This window comes from Cavia porcellus, unplaced genomic scaffold (genome assembly GCF_034190915.1).
Source record: "Cavia porcellus strain 051 isolate PalLab524CR breed Dunkin Hartley unplaced genomic scaffold, mCavPor4.1 scaffold_18, whole genome shotgun sequence".
NCBI lineage: Eukaryota > Metazoa > Chordata > Mammalia > Rodentia > Caviidae > Cavia > Cavia porcellus.
The window spans coordinates 44,537,422-44,555,349 of record NW_026947501.1 but is presented as its reverse complement, the minus strand read 5'-3'; the positions used below and the strand labels follow the sequence as shown (position 1 = coordinate 44,555,349).

At 40.7% G+C, this 17,928-nt stretch overlaps 1 protein-coding gene across 3 annotated transcripts in view; it reads left to right on the top strand.

The window, feature by feature from the left end:
* The window catches only part of Sh3rf3 (SH3 domain containing ring finger 3), a 203,754-nt gene that overhangs the window by 170,428 nt on the left and 15,398 nt on the right, over positions 1 to 17,928 (top strand). For all 3 annotated transcript variants that reach the window (XM_013154460.3, XM_063229711.1, XM_013154459.3), the window contains one exon: positions 3,943 to 4,262. In XM_013154460.3, coding sequence (XP_013009914.1) covers positions 3,943 to 4,262 — 320 coding nt within the window. The remainder of the gene's footprint in view (positions 1 to 3,942; positions 4,263 to 17,928) is intronic.

The window sequence follows — 17,928 nt, the reverse complement described above, 5'->3', positions numbered from 1 at the left end:
TCTTCATTCATTCTGTTTATTTGACAATAGAACGAGCTTCAGCAGTGTCAAGTGTTTGGCATACGTGGTCCCCTGACAGACGCTAAGTTGGGACTCAGGCCCATCCAGCTGGCCCCAGAGCCAGAGCTTCTCCCTTGTCTCCCACTACCCTCCTGGGTGCCCGAGAGCTGAGATCAAAAGCCAAGTCACCTTGTCCTCAGCTGGGAGGATACCTTAACATGGGCAACTTAAACTGTTTACAACTCTGGACATGCATGAACAGGACCGTGATAGCAGCACAGGCATTGGTTTGTCATTTCCATTGCTAGAACAAAATACCTGATATCCAGAACTTAATGGAAAAAGTTTATCTAGCTCACAGTGGATTCAGTGCATGGTCAGCTGGCTCCAAGGGAGGAACAACATGGTAGAAGGGATGGCAAAGGAGATTTGCCCACCCCACAGCTGCCAGAAAGCATAGAGAAGGGAGGAGCTGGGGACAAGAATGCACATTCCAGGTAACATCCTCAGTGACCCACTTCCAACCAAGACCCACCTCCTAACAGTACAGTCAGCCATGCATTTATCAATAGATTAACCTATTCATGAGTATAATATCCCCTGACCCAGTCACTTTCCAAAAGCCTTACCTCTGAATACATGAGACTTTTAGGGAGTCTTTTAAGTCTGAACCATATACAGCATTTGCAAGTATGGAATTTACCAGTGATGAGCTACAAATATGCTAACATATATCCAAAGAAATTTGGAATGGCTGTGTTGTAATACTGAACAAAGTAGAATGTATAAGAATATTATTAGTGATAATAAAAGATAATTTCATATATGGTAAAGAGTCAGTTAATTAAGAGGTAATAACCTGAAATATTTAGGCACCAAATAATAGAGCTCAAAATGTATGTACAATTGCAGTTAAAGGTATAGGAAGAAATCAGCAAATCCACAATTGCAGAAATTTCAACATTACTATCAATAAGTGATGGAACAAATAGCCAGAAAATATTAAACAATACTAAAACCAACTTGAATTAATTGACATATGGGGAGCAAATGTTCCATCCAACAACATCAAAATATGTGTTCTTTTTAAATGCACATAGAACAGCTCTGGGCTATAGTATTTAAATCTTAATACATATAAAAAGATTTAAGTTATACAAACTACATTCCTTACCAAGTAGAGTTGAATTAGAAATCAGTATCACAAGTAATTAAAATATGTAAGTTTTCAAATATTTGTAAACATACTTCAGAATAATGCATGGAACATTGAAGAAATAAAAATGGCATTAGCATTTCAAGCTGCATGAAATGAATACACAACTTATCAAAAATTTGTGGGATGTCACAAATGGTGTCCTCTGTAAACATCTATAATCAAAAAGCAAGGAACACTGTCAGATGAATGGTGTAGGCTTGTACCTGAAGAAACTAGAATAAAAAGAGCAAAGGGAGCTTAAAGGGAGTAGAAAAGGGCAGTGCAGAAATCAGTGTAACAGAAAACAATAGAGAAAGCCAATGAAACCAAAAGGTGATTCTTTGAGAAGACCAATAATGAACCTCTAGCAGACAAATTAAAAGTAGGGGGTGGGGAATACACAAATTATTTCCATCATGAATAACAGGTGACATTGCTTCAGATTCTACAGGAAAATAAAGAATTACCTAAAATGTTCATGCAAATAAATTCAACAAATTAAATGAAATAGATGTATTGAAATATTTCCTGAAAGACAAATTATTATACTTGTCCAAGAAAAAATAAGTAATCCAGATAGCCCATATCTATTTAAAAATTTATTTTAAAGGATTCCACAAAGAATATCCCAGTGTCAGATGATTTATGTATGATAATTAAAGAAGAAAATATAACAATTCTGTAGAAACAGAAAATTGAGAAGAGAGAATACTTTCTTTTTCTGAATATTCAGCATTGTAATATTAGGCATTCCAAGAAAGTAAAGCCACATATAAACATATCTCACAAACAGATATAAGAATTCTAAATACTTTAGCAAATCAAATATGACAGTATATTAAAAAGACAATACACCAAGTAGGGTTTATTCTAGAAAAGCAAGTTTGAATTAACATTTGACAATCTGTTTGACTCATTAAAAAACTAAAAATGACATGGCTGTTTCAATAGTGTGGATGTTAGCATCCATTCCTGATTTCAGAGACTCAGACAATGACTCTTGTTTGAGACTTTGACTTCTTTGACCTCGGAAAGGACTCTGTGAAGATGCACAGGTAATATACTTAGGGGCAACAGACTGAAGTTTTTCCATTGAGATCAGAAACAGGAAGTGATGTTTGCTGTCCTCACTTCAGTTCAATACTGAAATTCTAGCAAGGCTGGGTAAGGGAAGGAAGATGTGCAGATTGGAAAGGAAGGAGTAAAACTGTTTATAGTTGCAAATAGCATGATCTTACATATAGATAATCCTAAGGAAAGCGCGCGCATGCACACACACACACACACACACCCCTAGAGTTAAAAAAAATCAGTAAGGTTGAAGATACAAAATCAATATAAAAACAGCTGTATTTCTGTGTATAGTTGGCTCTTCATCTATGGGTTCCATGTGCTTCAGTCAATTATGGATCCAAAATATTTGTGAAATAATTGCATCTGTGCCGAGTACCCACTTTCTTGTCACTATTCTCTAAACATCTGGTTACCTGGTGCCTTAGTTACTTTCTCATTGCTGGGACAAATTACCCAACACAAGTTAAAGGAGGAAAAATTTACGTTGGCTCATAGTTTGTAGAGGTTTCAGTCTTTTTAAGCTGGCTCCAAGGCAGGGTGGCATGCAGAGGGGGTTGGGAGAGGAGAAACTGAGAATGGCAAGCCAGACAAGCAGCGAACCTGTCTTCCTCCTTCTCACCTTATGTTCCATCCAAGCTGCAAACCTATTGGTTGGAGTCACCTCCTCCAGAGTGGGGCTTCCCACTACCCACACCTAGACCTATATTAAACTAACCAATGGACTAATTTAATTATCACACCCTTAATCCTCCTGTGACTGTCACCAGCCAGAGCCCTCTCATGCTCTGGCCCCAACTAAGCAAGGTCCTGAGTCCAGTATTGAATCCAAGGGTCAGAGCTAAGCAGAGCCAGCTGTAGACCAGGATCAGCTGGTGTGTAGTGCTGATTCATAACTCTGGCCTATCTCATGGCTTCTCCGAGATGCTTTTCCAGATTTTACTTTTATGGACATTTTAACCAAGACGTTTTGAAAAATCTTGGGAATGCATGGATTTGTGACAGCCCAGAAAACCAATTAGAAGATGCTGTAATGTGGACGTGATTTGTCCTCCAAGTGTCTCTTAATAGGTAGGGCCAAGTGGTCACTATTCACAGGGTGCTGGCCAGTGAAAAAATTGTGTTGGTTCTTGTGGGATCCTGAGGGGGTTCTTGAAAGAGGCCCATTATGCAAAGAGCAAGCCTGGCCCCTACTCACACTCTGGTCTCCACTGTGCTGTAGGCACTGCCTTGCACACATTCTCACCACTGTGAGGGATCCTCCTCCATGATGGGCCCTCCTGAGATGGATCTGCCATGATACGTGAGTTCACGGAAGCTATGAATCCAGGACTGCAGGCTCACTGAACCCAGCTTCAGGTATTTTGCTGTAGGAGTGAAGCATGGTAATCCGGAGTGCATCACAGAAACTGGGAATGAGCCCTTACTCAGCAGCCTGGGAGATTTAGCTTCCCCGGGGAAGGGTTGTTATACAGGGAGCAAGGCTGGTCACTGGGCTTTGAAGATATGAGAGTGCATCTTTGCAGTTTCCCAGCCTGTTTCTCCTCCTCAGCAGGAGGACCTATGCTGGGGGCCAGGTGCAGGAGAAGAGACCACATTGAGAGAAGGGGTGCTGGGTGCACAGCAGGCTGCAGACTAACCATCTACCCACTGTCTCTCCACTCCTATCCCAGCCACCCACTCCTCTACCCAAGCCCAGGATCGGCCAACTGCCACCGTGACACCCCTGCGCTCTCAGAGCTCCCCATCCCGCCTGCCTGCCACCAGCCTCAGGCCTCGCTCTGTGGTGTCCCCACAGCATGGCCAGCAGTCCCTGGTTCAGACGAGTCCCCGGCCAGCCATCCCTCTCACCTCTGCTGCATCAGCTGTCATGCCGCCCAGTGTCAGCACCACCAGCCTCAGTGGGGATGTCAGCGCGGGCTCTGGCAGGGGCCTATCCACATCCAGCCCCACTGGCACAGGGTGTAGACTGGAGGATAAGAGGGCTGAGAAGGTAAGTAGATATCCTGGGTGCCTGTCAGTGAAGGCTTGCATGACAGGATTGAGTTCCTCCCTCTGCTGCACCAGGCCTGAGATAGACAGAGGCCAGACCAAGGAAGGCAGCTGGCTGGAGAAGCCAGGCATGGCTAACATGGGGCAGCCACGGGTTGTGAGCAAATCAGAAAACAGTGTTCCCTCTTCCACATAGCTTAGTTTCCTCTGTGGAAGAATCACTATAATACACTCATTTTGTTAGAACAAGATCCTTGTTGTGTGCTGGGAGAATGTAACAGTGAGAATCAAATCTGTGTGAACAGCATCCCTCACTCAAATGTGTTGTTCTTGTGTGGTGCACAGCCTGTTCAGCCATATGGGACAGGCTTATTTATTATGGAGAAATGAGAAGATAGCAGAGTGCCAACCCCATCACTGATGTGGACAGCATCTTCAGCTATTCCTTTAACTGTGGTGGATCCTGGGCTGGTTTCATAAAGGAAACAGTCTAGTAGCTGACCAGCTAGTAAGACACTAGACCAGGCAGGATAAGAATCCACATTTCTAAATCTGCATCCAACAGAAATAGGATGCTGGCCTGGGACATTTTCTAGGATTCCCATTTTTTAAAAGTAAAATCTTAAAATTTTAATTTTAACCATTAGGTGAAATTCATTCAATAGCCTATTCCATTAAGCACAATATGCAAACTATTCTTCACTAGGCAATCTATATAAAATTAAAAGTGAGCTATTGGCTTTTACTTTTCCACACTAAGTCTCTGCTAGCTGTGTGGAGCATGTAAGCAGTCCTGTGGTGCACAGCCACATGCTGCACAGCTGTCTGGGGCTCCCCACTTGAGCCCTCTGGAGACCTTTTTGCTGCTGTTTTCCCCGTACCAAGGCTCTGCTGTTGTCCCGAACAAAATTGGTTCAGATTGGTGAGGCAGCTGGAGTTAGACAGTGTAGGTGAGGGCCTCACTCTTCTCCCAGGCCTTGCCACACTCAGTGTTGGCTCTGGGCCTCTGTCCCCTCAGGGGTGGCTGAGTGTACTCACAGTCCCTTCACAGTAGTGTCTGGCCACAGCAACTACTGCCCCTTCCTGTCCCACAGGAGGTCCTCCCCATGCTCACAGGTAAGGAGAGGCCTGTGCCAAAGCCTCTGATGCTGCAGGAGTCAGATGGCTGCTCTGAGCTCATATCTGCTTGAAGATCAGCTGAACCCATCCACCTATGGCCTGGTTCTGAGACACGGGAGAGCTCTGTCCCCCGACCCTGGCACCTTGGAAGCCTTACCTAACCACTGAGGAAAATGAGTCAAGCTTGCCAGAGAGGCCTGTGGTTGCATTCAAGTGCAGGTTGTTACTTGCTCCTAAACACCCTCTCCAGGTCCTAGACGTCAGTGTCTTCCATGTGACTAGCCCTGAGAGGTTCTGTGTCATGAAGTCAGGTGTGTGGGACTCAGGCCTGTGGGAGTCATCAGGAGCCACGGCATCCCCACTGCCCTCTGAGCACACAGCTACCAAAATCTAGATAAGCTGTGGAGGTTTCAGGCACATTCAGTCTCTTCTGACAGCTTGGGTAGAATCCAGGGACCCACAGGGGTGTCCTCTTCCTTTGATGACCCCCATGCCCTCCATAGCAGAAACACCTAGGTCAGCACTGGCCTGAACCAGCAAGCTTCAGGCTGAGTGTGATTTGGGACAGTGTGGAAAGCAGGCCCCATGTGCCCTGCGAAGGAGGTGACTGATAGGAGGCTCAGCCAGCCCCAAGGAAGCACTGCCCTTCCGAATTAAAACAGGATAATGTAGTAACCTACTCCTATTTTCTTTCTGTGCTCCCAGCTGGGCTTTTCATGACTCACAGTAAGGTACACTGCATTTCCAGTTGCCATCTGCAATTTAGGAGCCAAGAAGATACTGGGGAGTTCAAGCACAGGCAGGGCTATGACTCAGGCAGCCCCAGGCTCCATCCTGCCTATGACCAAAGCTGAAACAGGCAGCTGACTGTGAGCACACAGCAGTCACTTCATGGGTGCCTTAAGCAACCCTGTCACATACATGCTTCTGTCTGCTATAGTGAAAAGCAGTATCTGAAAGCACTTGGCAGAGTCTGCAGGAGCTTTTCTAGCTAAATTTCCTTTAGGAAGAGACAATGGGCTCCAGCTCTGCTGTTTAACCTCAGACAATGTGGCTTCTTGGTGCTGAGCCCAGCAGGGTGGGTCAGGGCCTGTCCACCATGTGCCAGAGAGAGCTGGGATGGATGGGGCCAAGGCTACCATTGGGAAGGGAGTGACTTTCCCAGGGGCATGGCACGGTGGTATGCTGGCTCCGCTAGTTGCAAAGGATGAGGCCAAGGCCTAGTTCTCTGTTGGGTGGTGCCTATGGTGCTCGAGGTCCAAGGAGGCTATTCTGGAGGCTGGTCTTCTCTTACCCCTCTGGGACACGGATCTTCAGACTGGCTTCCTTGGTCTTGAGCTCAGCCCTTGTGCCTGGTTTGCACACTGCTCTGTAGTCTTAGGGCTGAGCATAGCTCCCTGCAGGCCTGGCATCCCCAACTGTTGGAATGCTTTCCAGCCTGACTCACTGATGCTCCTGGCCCTGCTCCTCTACCTTGTGCCTTGGCCACCATGCCAAGAGTACCGCCTGCCTGTCAGCACAGGCCAGCAGTGGCATTGCCAGCCCCCTGGAGACCATGTCTTGGGATAACCTGTGGACACTTATGCCAGGCAGAGGGCGGATTGAGCATGGCCTGGATTGGGCCTGGTACTGACCCGCGATTCACTCAGAACTCACATCACAGATTACTTTTCATCACTCGAGTTGTCTGAGTTGACCAGGGGTCTTTCTACTTGGAAATGCATCTACTTCGGTGCTGCTCAGTGGAAGAGGAGACCCCAGAGCATCCATGGTCTTCAGATGCTACAGCAAGGCAACTCCTGGGCATCTCCTCATGGAAAGATTTGAGTGTGTGCTTTTCAAGAGGGTCTGGATACTGTTTTCACAATGATCTATGCGGTCCCACAAATCACAAGGAGAAAACAGATCTTGTATGACTTGAGAAGAGGTTGGGTGTGTAGGACTTTGCACTTAAAAAAAATGAATGTTGTGCTTAAAACCACATTGCTGTATCACCCATTTTGTCCACTGGTGATGGTTTTGCACTGTCATGGACACATCAACACCAGATGATACAAATGAACCATCTCTCAGGGATCATCTTGGAAACAGGCTGCTGTACCTCCCACCTTGAAGACAGGTACTCTCCTTGCACCCTTGCACGCTCTACCCTGGCCTGGAGGGAGGCAGAATCTGCCCAAGTCTGGCATAGGGAAGAATTGGATGGAAATAGATGAACCTGCATGTAGGCACAGACACTTTGGGAAGGTGCTAGAAGCAGAGGAACAGGTGGAGGACCTTTCACTGACAACAGCCTGAGCAGAGATCGCTGTAGCCAAAGGAGGTGCCATGGGTGGGTGAGACTTGAGGTCCCCCAGAAAGCTTCTTGCTGCTCTGCTTGGTTCCTGGTGATAGGAGGGTGTTGCCACGTGCAACCTTCTGATGGGAACCTCATCTCTCTTTCTCTCGGGCAGGCAACCAGCTCTGCCTTGTGCCAGCTCAGCCACAGATGCCTGATGCCACCTTGTGCTCTCCTGTGTGCTGATGCTTGTGGGGATTTCTCTAACCTTTTTAAAAATTTTATTTTAAAGAGATTAAGACAAAACAGGACAAAACAAAGCAGATCAGAACAGAACAATGTGAGCAACACAATACTTCATCACAAGACAACCGGATACTAACAGTAGCTACCATAATGTCTCTTCCTTTGAAATAGTTGAACATATCTTCACATACAATAGTATCAAACATAACAAAATAGTATAAAACCATTCAAGAGAATGAAAGTATTACAGGGTATTTAGAACCAAATAACAGAAAATGAACAATGGCTAAGGTATTATCTCATTTTCCATAAAAAATTTATTTATACTATCACACATATTAAAATCCAATAAGATAAAACCTGATAGAACCAATGGAAACAGAAGAAAAAAAAGCATGGAAGGACTTCAAAGCAAGATGATATTAAATCAGCAATGGCTGTCATAATGTCTTGTTTTCTTCAAAATAGCTGTTCATACCATCACACACAATAAAATCAAACAAAACTGAATAAAGCCATTCCAACTAATGAATGAAAATATTACAAGGCTTCAAAGCAATGTAATGGGGAATCATGATTACCATAAAATCTTATGTACTCTAACCATTTCTTATACTAGGGAGACTATACAGTATTTATACATGTGAGTTTGGTTTATTTCTCTTATGAGTATGGTCTTAAGTTGCGTCCATTTATTTATAAATATCTCAATGTGATCATTCTTTATAGCTGGATAATACTCGATTGTGGTAAACCTACCACAACTTTTTAATCCATTCCTCAGTTGATGGACACTTAGGTTGTTTCCAAGATTTGCCTATCACAGATTGTGCTGCTATAAACTTGGGTGCACATATATTTCATTGTGGTATGATGTTTTCAGTTCTTCTGGGAATATGCCTAGAAGTAGAATAGCTGGGTCAAATGGGACTTCCAATCCCAGCTTTTTGAGGAATCTCCAGACTGCCTTCCACAGTGGTTGCACCAGTCTATACTCCCACCAACAGTGCAGGATTGTTCCTTTTTTCCCACAGCCTCTCCAGCATTTGTTGTTGATAGTTTTCATGATCCTGGCCATTCTTTCTGGAGTGAGATGGAATCTCGGTGTTGTTTTAATTTGCATTTCTCTAATGACTAATGATGATGAACATTTTTTCATGTATTTATTTGCCATTTGTATTTGTTCATCTGAGAACTGTGTATTCATCTCAGATGCCCATTTTTGGATTGGGTTTTTGAATTTCGGGGGTCTGATTTTTAAAAATTCTTTATTCTAGACAAAGTCCTTTGTCTGAGGAACAGTTCACTAAGGTTTTTTTCCCAGTTTACTTTTAACTATGCTGGGAATTTCTTTTGACATGCAGAAACTGTTTAATAAGATGTGATCCCAGTTATTGATTCTGGGAATTATTTCCCATGTGGTTTGATTCTTGTTCATGAATTCTCTACCTGCCCATATGTCTTTAAGATTTTTACCTAATTTGTCTTCCAATACATTTAGGGTTTCTTTTTTAATATTTAGATCTTTGATCCATTTGGATTTCAGTATAGTAGATGGTGATAGGCATGGGTCTAGTTTTAGTTTTCAGCATATAGAGAGCAAGTTTTTTCAACACCATTTATTAAAGAGACTGTCGTTCTTTCAGTGCACATATTGGCCCCTTTATAAAAGATAAGGTGGTTGAGTGTGTTTATAGTTGTGGTTGTATCTTCTAGTCTATTCCACTGATCTTCAGATCTGTTTTTATTCCAGTACCATGTTGATTTTATTACAGTAGCTTTGTAGTATAGCTTCAGTCAGGGATTGTGAATCCTCCTGCCTTGCCTTTGCTGCTTAGAATTGCCTTTGCTATTCTAGGTCTCTTCTGGTTCCAGATGAATTTTAGGAGTGATTTCTTTAGATCTATGAGGTATGTTAATGGTATTTGGATTGGGATTGCAATGAATCTGAATAACAGTTTTGGGAGAATGGCCATTTTCACAATATTTATTCTTCATAACCGTGAACAAGGGATGTCTTTCATTTTCTGAGATCCCCTTTGATTTCTTTTTCATGGTATTGTAATTTTCCATCTTTTACTTCTTTTGTGAGATTAATTCCTAAGTATTTCATTTTTTGGATGCTAGTGTTAAGAGTGTAGCTTCCCTTATTTCCCTCTCAGAGATTTTGTTGTTATTGTAAAGGAATGCTATTGATTTTTGAGTACTGACTTTGTATGGAGCCACACTGCTGAATTTATTTATTATATCTAGGAGTCTTTCGATGGAGATTTGGGATTCTTCTATGTAGAGCATCATGTCTTCTGCAAATTACGATAATTTAACTTCATCTTCTCCTATATTTACACCTTTTATTTCTCTCTCTTGTCTAATTGCTCTGGCTAGTATTTCCAGTACTATGTTGAATAGGGGTGGTGATGAGGGACATCCTTGTCTTGTGCTTGATTTTAAGGTAAAGGCTTTCAGTTTTTGGCCTTTTAATATGATGCTGGCTGTTGGTTTGTCATAGATGGCCTTTATCATTTTGAGGTAAAGACAATCTATTCCAATTTTCTATAAGGTTCATATCATGAGTAAATGTTGGATCTTATCAAAAGCTTTTTATGCATCTATAGAAATGTTCATATGATTCTTATTTTTGGCTCTGTTGATATGGTGTATTACATATATTTATTTATGTATGTTGAACAATCGTTGCATGCCTGGGATGACTCCCACTTGGTCATGGTGTATAATCTTCTTGATGATTTGCTGCATCCTGTTTGCCAATATTTTATTGAGGATTTTTGCATCTATGTTCATTAGGGAGATTGGTCTGTAGTTCTCTTTTTTAGTTGGATCTTTCTCAGGTTTTGGTACTAGAGTAATATTTGCTTCCAGGCATTACTTAGAAAAAAGTGCTTCACTTTTGATTTCATTGAAGAGTGTGAGGAGTGTTGACATTAGATCTTCTTTGTATTTCTTGTAGAATTCCACAGTGAATCCATCTGAGCCTGGGCTCTTCTTTGTAGGTAAGGGCTTAATTACATTTTCAATTTCATTAATAGAAATTGGGTTATTAAGCAGTTTTATATCTTTTTGACCCAGGTTTGGTAGTTCTAGGAGTCTATCCATTTCTTCTGTGTTATCAAACCTATGAGAGTAGAGGTTTTGAACTAGGTGTTGATGACCTTCTTTATTTCCACAGAGTCTATAGTGATTTCAGCTTTTTCATTCCTTATTGCATGAATTTGAGGTTTTCCTTTCCTTTTTTAAATAAGATTGGCTAGGGGCTTATCAATTTTATTTATTCTTTCAAAGTACCAACTCTTTGATTCACTGATTTTTTTGGATTGTTTTCTTACTCTCTATTGCATTAATTTCTGCTGTGATTTTTATAATTTCCTCCCTTCTTTTGGGTTTGGGCTTGACTTGCTCTTTTTTTTCTAGATGTTTGAGGTGTAGCATCAGGCTGTTTATTTGTGTTCATTCTGTTTTCCTGATGTGGGAATGCAGTGCAATCAATTTTCCTCTGAGGATTGCTTTCATTGCATCCCACAGGTTCCAGTAAGTTGTATTTCTATTTTCATTTGCTTGTAGGTGTTGTTTAATTTCTTTAATTTCTTCTGTGACCCATTGATTGCTCAAGGGAATATTATTAAATTTCCATGTGTTTTGGATTTTTTTGCAGTTTCTTTTATCATTAATTTCTTAGTTTAATGTTAATTATATTTAGTTCATGTATCATTAATTTCTTAGTTTAATGTTAATTATATTTAGTTCATGTTCTTCTTTATCATTATTCATTAGTTTCATGGCACTATGATCTGATAGCATGCATGGGATAATATCAGATCTTTTGCATTTATTTAAATATGTCCTGTGAGTTAGTATGTGGTCTGTTTTAGAGAATGTCCCATGTACCGCTGAGAAGAATGTATATTCTGATGTTGGATGGAACACTCTGTATATGTCTATCAAGTCCATTTGTTCACAGGTGTGATTCATTTCTGTTATTTCTTTGCTCATTTTCTGTCTGGTTTATCTGTCCCTTTGTGTCAGTGGCATGTTAAGGTCTCCTTTTATAATTGTGTTAGTACTTATTTGCTTTTTCATTTCTGTTAATATTTGCTTTGTACGGGGGTGGAGCAAAGATGACAGCTGGCTACAGAGGCTCCCTGAGATAGTCAACATAGAATTCAACATAATACAGCATGGGAATCCCCGAACAGAGGGAGATGAATTCTCTTGTGCGAAGAAGAAACTAAGGTGAGAAGAACCAATCAAACATACAGTCTCGGTGCTGTTACTGGAACAGCTATAGGTTCAGTGCTCCCGCCACAGCAGGTGACTTGCTAAGCCATCCGAGGTCCCGCCGCTTCAGCACAGTCACTCTGAGGTCGGGGGAAGGCCAGCAGAACAAAGAGCTGAGCTGGCAATGAGCCTGCGTCAACCTGTGGTGAGTGACAGGAGTGGAGCCATTCCACAAAAAGGGGGACTCCAGTGGATGACATTCTGGGACCAGGCAGGACTGGCAAGCACAAGGGGCAGCAGTGACTTCAGTTGTTCCTCTCCCGAATTGGTGCAGTGAGCTAAGCCTGGGTCACGTGACCTGGCTAAGACCCAATAGGTTATCCAAAATCAGTTCCCTGTGGTGGTGGCACACACTAATCACACTAACACAGTGAAGCCTCAGAGGTTTGGCTGACCCAGAGGTGAGGCAGCACATAGTAATACAGTGCAGGCCTCAGTGACTTGACTGATCTGGTGGGGAGAGGCCAGCATACACTGCCCCTGTTTGCAACTCACTAGCACACTGCAGTGGGAAGGGTCACCTAGCTAGCATGCTTCAGAAGAATTGTAACCAACAAAGAAATAAACTAGTGCCTCCTGGAAGAAACAAAAAAGATGGGAAGAGGAATCAACAACAAAAAGTCCCCAGTTCCCACCCCTGAGAACATTGACCCAGGGCAGGTAAATACAAAGGAGAATGAGAACAGCAAATAATCAGTATCAAACACGGCACAAGTGGGCATAAAGAGATATTTTCAGGACCTCATAGAAAAATTCAAAAGTGAAATATTTAGCCAAGTAAAGCAAGATATAGGAAGATGAATAAAAGAGATGCTAAGCACCCACTAAGCAGACACAGATGGAAGAAGGGAGGAACTCACACAAAGGAGAGAACCATTTGATGAAGAATATAAACAAAATATAGAATACATGAAGCAGATTCAAAGAGATTACTAGGAAATTAAAAACTCTATTGAAAGATGGCAAATCTGCTTGAAATAAACTAAGGATAGATTATCCAATATGCAGGACAGTTTTGCAATGTAGGATTATGAAAGGAAAAACTTTTTTAAAGTAATTAGCAGACAAGCAGTAACAATACAAAGGCTAGAAGACAACAAGAGGCTCTACAACTTGAGAAAAAATAATGTGAATGAAGAAGCAGGGGTACAAAGGAACTACAAAGGCTATTCACAGAAATAATTAAGGAAAACTTCCCAAACATAGGAAAAGGAAATGATATTCTGATGTATGAGGCATACAGAACTCCATCCACCTACAACCATAACAGAGCTACACCCAGGCATATAATAATCAAGAGCCCAGAAATTCAATATAAGAACAGAACATTAAAAGCTGTTAGAGACAAGAAACATAACTTATAAAGGAAGGTCCATCAGAATGATAGCAAACTTTTTGACACAAACCATCAAGTCATAAAGAGCCTGGAGCAAAATATTCCAAGCCCTGAAAAGAAAATAACTTCCAACCCAGATTGATATACCCTGATAAACTGTCTCTAGAAATTAATGAAGAAACAAGATGCTTCTAAGACAAAGAGGAACTTGGGAATTTCGTAACCACCAATCCAACTCTACAGAGAATACTGCAGGGTATTCTAGAGAGAGAGAAAAGTACTAGGATTCCCGGAACAGTGGCAGAGATCCCTCAATGAATGGAGCAGAAAACAGAATGAAGAAGATGAGCAGACAACTGATGGCAAAAAAAAAGAGCATAACAGAAATAAGGCAGAAAAGGTTGGTTATAATCTCTAATATAAATGACCTTGATACACTAAATTAAAAAAAAAACACACGTGGAGTAGGTCAGGAGGCAGGGCCCACCAAGATGTTATTTTTAGGAAATATAATTAACATGAAAAAGAGTACATGGACTGAATATCAGAGTATGAGAAAATAATGCTCTATGTGACAGAGAACCAGAGAGTAATAGGGGCAACTAGACCAGCATTTGTGGGTAGATTGGAAAGACAGGCTTCAATAGGTAAAGGAATACAATTAGAGATCAAGTCCAGGATGTGAGAAGGTTCAGAACCACTTAGCTAAATAGCAGGTTGCCTCTCCCCCCCCAATTTAAAACCAAGGGTTTTGGCCAGACCCAAAAATGCACAGTGTACCCTGGGGAAGTGAAAGGAGAGGGAGAGTCTTAAAAAAGATGGCAGAAGATATTGTTAATAGTGTATCAGGATTTACAACCCACATTACTTGCACCACTCTGCTTAGATACATTTTATTCTGTCCCAGTTTGTCTACTTATATTAGATTTGAGGGCACAGACAGCGATCCCAAAAACATCAGGCTATAGCACAGTAATCATCTTTAATTTCCTATTATCTTAATCTGGAGCCCTGTATGACTTACAGTGTTTTATCATGACTGATCTTAGTTAAATTTGGTTTGTTTGATTGCTGTTTGGTATCGACATTTTATTCAAAACTGGTATGATTGATAGTATCAAGTCTGAGAGTATAGGCTACTACCCTGAAGATGACAAGACTCTACAATACACGTTCTGGTTTGATAATTGCCTGTATTTGAAGTTTTATACTATATACAAAGTTGTGTTTTTATTAATACTATTATGTACTGATATATTTAATTATACTATGTCTGATGATATAGCCAATTCTATTGAAGAAAACAGACAACACAAGAACTATGGTAGAACCCCTTGTACAATGGTCTTATATGTCTTTTTTGTTTCATGTGTTTATAGGAATATGTTTTGTTTTGTCTTGCTTTGTTATGTTTCTCCCTGTAATATAGAAAGGATAGAAATACATGTTAAGACTCATGCATGCGTAGAATCTATAAACAGTTTATGAGAACTGATCTTATGACACATGATGAAATGAACAGATACTTCAGAGGAAAAGAGACGCTAAAGTACCCAGTGCTGATCCTGGTGTGTCATAATGTGACACCCAGCAATAGTATTATTCTTTGTTCAGAGTGATATTAGACTGCTTGGGTTTGTTCAATCTCAGCATAATTGAAGATACGGATAACTGCATGGATGTTTAAGTGTATAGGATTGATAACTATATTTCTAAGTTTTGTTGGTTAGTTGAACAGAACTGGTTGCAGTCTCACTGTTTGAATCCTCACTTTATATACTCCACTTTAATATCTTGAATAACTATTTGTAAGAGGACAATCTGTAATCATCAACTAGTTATTTCTTACTGTTTATTTTTTCTTTAAAAGTACGTATTATTTCTACCCATTTTCTGTTTTGTTTAGTCTTTCTTTAAATTAAAATTTAAAACAAAGACACTACAATACCCAGCTGATCCCGTAGTGTCATGATGTGAAAACCAGCAATACTATTATTCTTTGTTCAGAATGATTTTAGCCTGCTTTAGTTTGTTTAATCTCAACATAAATGAAGATATGGATAACAGCATGTATGTTTAAGTGTATAGAATTGATAACCATATTACTAAGTTTTTGTTGCATAGTTGAACACAACTGGTTGCAGTCTCACCATTTTAATTCCCACTGTATGTGTTCCACTTTTGTATCTTGAACAACTATTTGTAAAAAGACAGTATGTAAACATTAACTAGTGATCTCTTACTGTTTATTTTTTCTTTGAATGTATGTATTACTTCTTCCCATTTTCTGTTTTGTTTAGTCTTTCTTTAAATAAAATTTTAAAAAATTTACTTTGTATAGCTGGGTGCTCTGGAATTTGGTACGTGTATATTTAAGATTGTTATCTCTTCCTCTTGAAGTATTCCCCTAACTAGTGTGTAGTGACTTTCTTTATCTCTTAGGATTATTCTTTATTTGAAGTTCACATTGTCTGCAAACAGAATAGCTACCCCCACTTTTTTGGGGGTTCCTGTGACATGAAGTATTGTTTTCCATCCTTTGACTTTCAGTCTATGAGTTTCCTTTTCAGTTAGATGGGTTTCTTGTAGACAGCATATGATTGGATGTTGTTTCTTGATCCATTCTGCCAGTCTGTTTCTTTTAATTGATGAATTGAGACCATTTGTGTTAATGGTTATAACTGTTATATATTGGTTTATGGTTGACATGTTATCCTTCTGCTGTTGCATCTTTATCTTTCCATTCTGTTTTATTGTTTGCCTTCCTTAGTAGTTTTTTTCCTATGTCTATGTATAATGTCTTTTAGTATTCTTTGAAGGATTGGTTTGGTGATCATGAAGTTCTTCAGCTGTTATTGTTATGGAAATATCTTATTTCTCCGTCCATTTTGAAAGACAGTTTTTCAGGGTACATCAATCTAGGTTGGTAGTTGTTTTCCTTTAGAATCTAAAATACTTCACTCAGTGCTCTTCTTGTTTGTGTTGAGAAGTCTGCTGTGATTCTGATAGATTTTCCTTTATAGGTGATCTGTCTTTTCTCTCTAACAGCATTTAATATTCTATACTTATGTTGGATTTCTGGGATGGTGATTATTATATGTCTAGATGTAGTTTTATTTTGATTATGGCTATTTGGAGTTCTGTATACTTCACTAATTCATATGTCAGTTTTCATTCTTATGTTTGGGAAATTTCAGCTATTCTGTAAATAGTCTTTTGATATCATTTGTGTTGTCCCTTTCTTTTTCAATTATCCCTATCAATCTTATGTTGTTTTTCTTTGTATCATCTTGTAGCTGTTGAATTCTTATTTCCTGATTTCTTATTATTTTTGAAAAATCTTTCCTTTCCTGTTCACTGGCTGCAATCTGGTCTTTGAGGTGTGAAATTCTATCTTCACTTTCATTGAAGCAGTTTTGACAACTTTCAATGGAATTTTTGACTTCCTGTATATCTCTTTGAATCTACTTCATGCATCCTGTTTATTTCTTATATTGTTCATCCAGGAATTCTATCGTTTTGCATTGTTCCTCTAGTTTTTTAACTGTGTCTTCTTTAGATGTGTTGTGTTAAGCATTTCTTTCATTACTTTCATCATTTCTTCTTTTACTTCAGAGAGTATTTCTAATTTGAATTCCTTTAAAGCTTCCTGAAGTTTCTTCTTTATTTCAGTTGCTATTATTTCAGGCATTTCACTTGTATGGCATATATTTTCTTCTGTGTACATGGCTAAGCCTTCTTGGGTGGGCTGGAAGTTTGAGATTCCATTTTGGTCTTTTGTGTTGTCATTTTCCTATATTTCTGTGTTTCAAGTGATGTTCCAAAGCTTCCAGTGGGTGTGTTGGAAATTGCCTCCTAGTACCTTGACTCCTGGGACCTAGTGGGGGTTGTTTAGTAGTCCAGTCAGGTCCACAGCACCTTTCGTGCCACCTCCGGTGTTCCAGGAAGCTGGGTGGCCCTTAACTGCTGGAGGTGATGATCTTAAAGTCTCCCCTGGCCCACGCCAGTGTGCTGGAACTCACCTCATGCAGCCCTAGTTACCCTAGTTCCCCAGATTGAAAGAAGGTCACTGAGAGTGCCCAAGCTAGGCCCACAAAACCAGCAGAGCCTAGTCTAATGTGGCTGGAAGCTAGCCAGTCACTTAACTGCTGGGAGTGATTATCTTAAACTCTCCCCAGGCCCATGCCAGTGTGCTGGAACTCACTTCATGCAGCCCCAATTCCCCGGATTCCGTATCTCTGACCTTTATGTAGCCTCTCTCTAACATCCAGCTTCCAGATGGCTATCTCCTGGACTCAGCCCCACATCCCTACTGTTGTCAGGTGGGACAGAGGGAAGACACTAGGCTAGGGTGAGTCAGTTCTAGGATGGGTTAGTACATGGGCACGTAGCTGG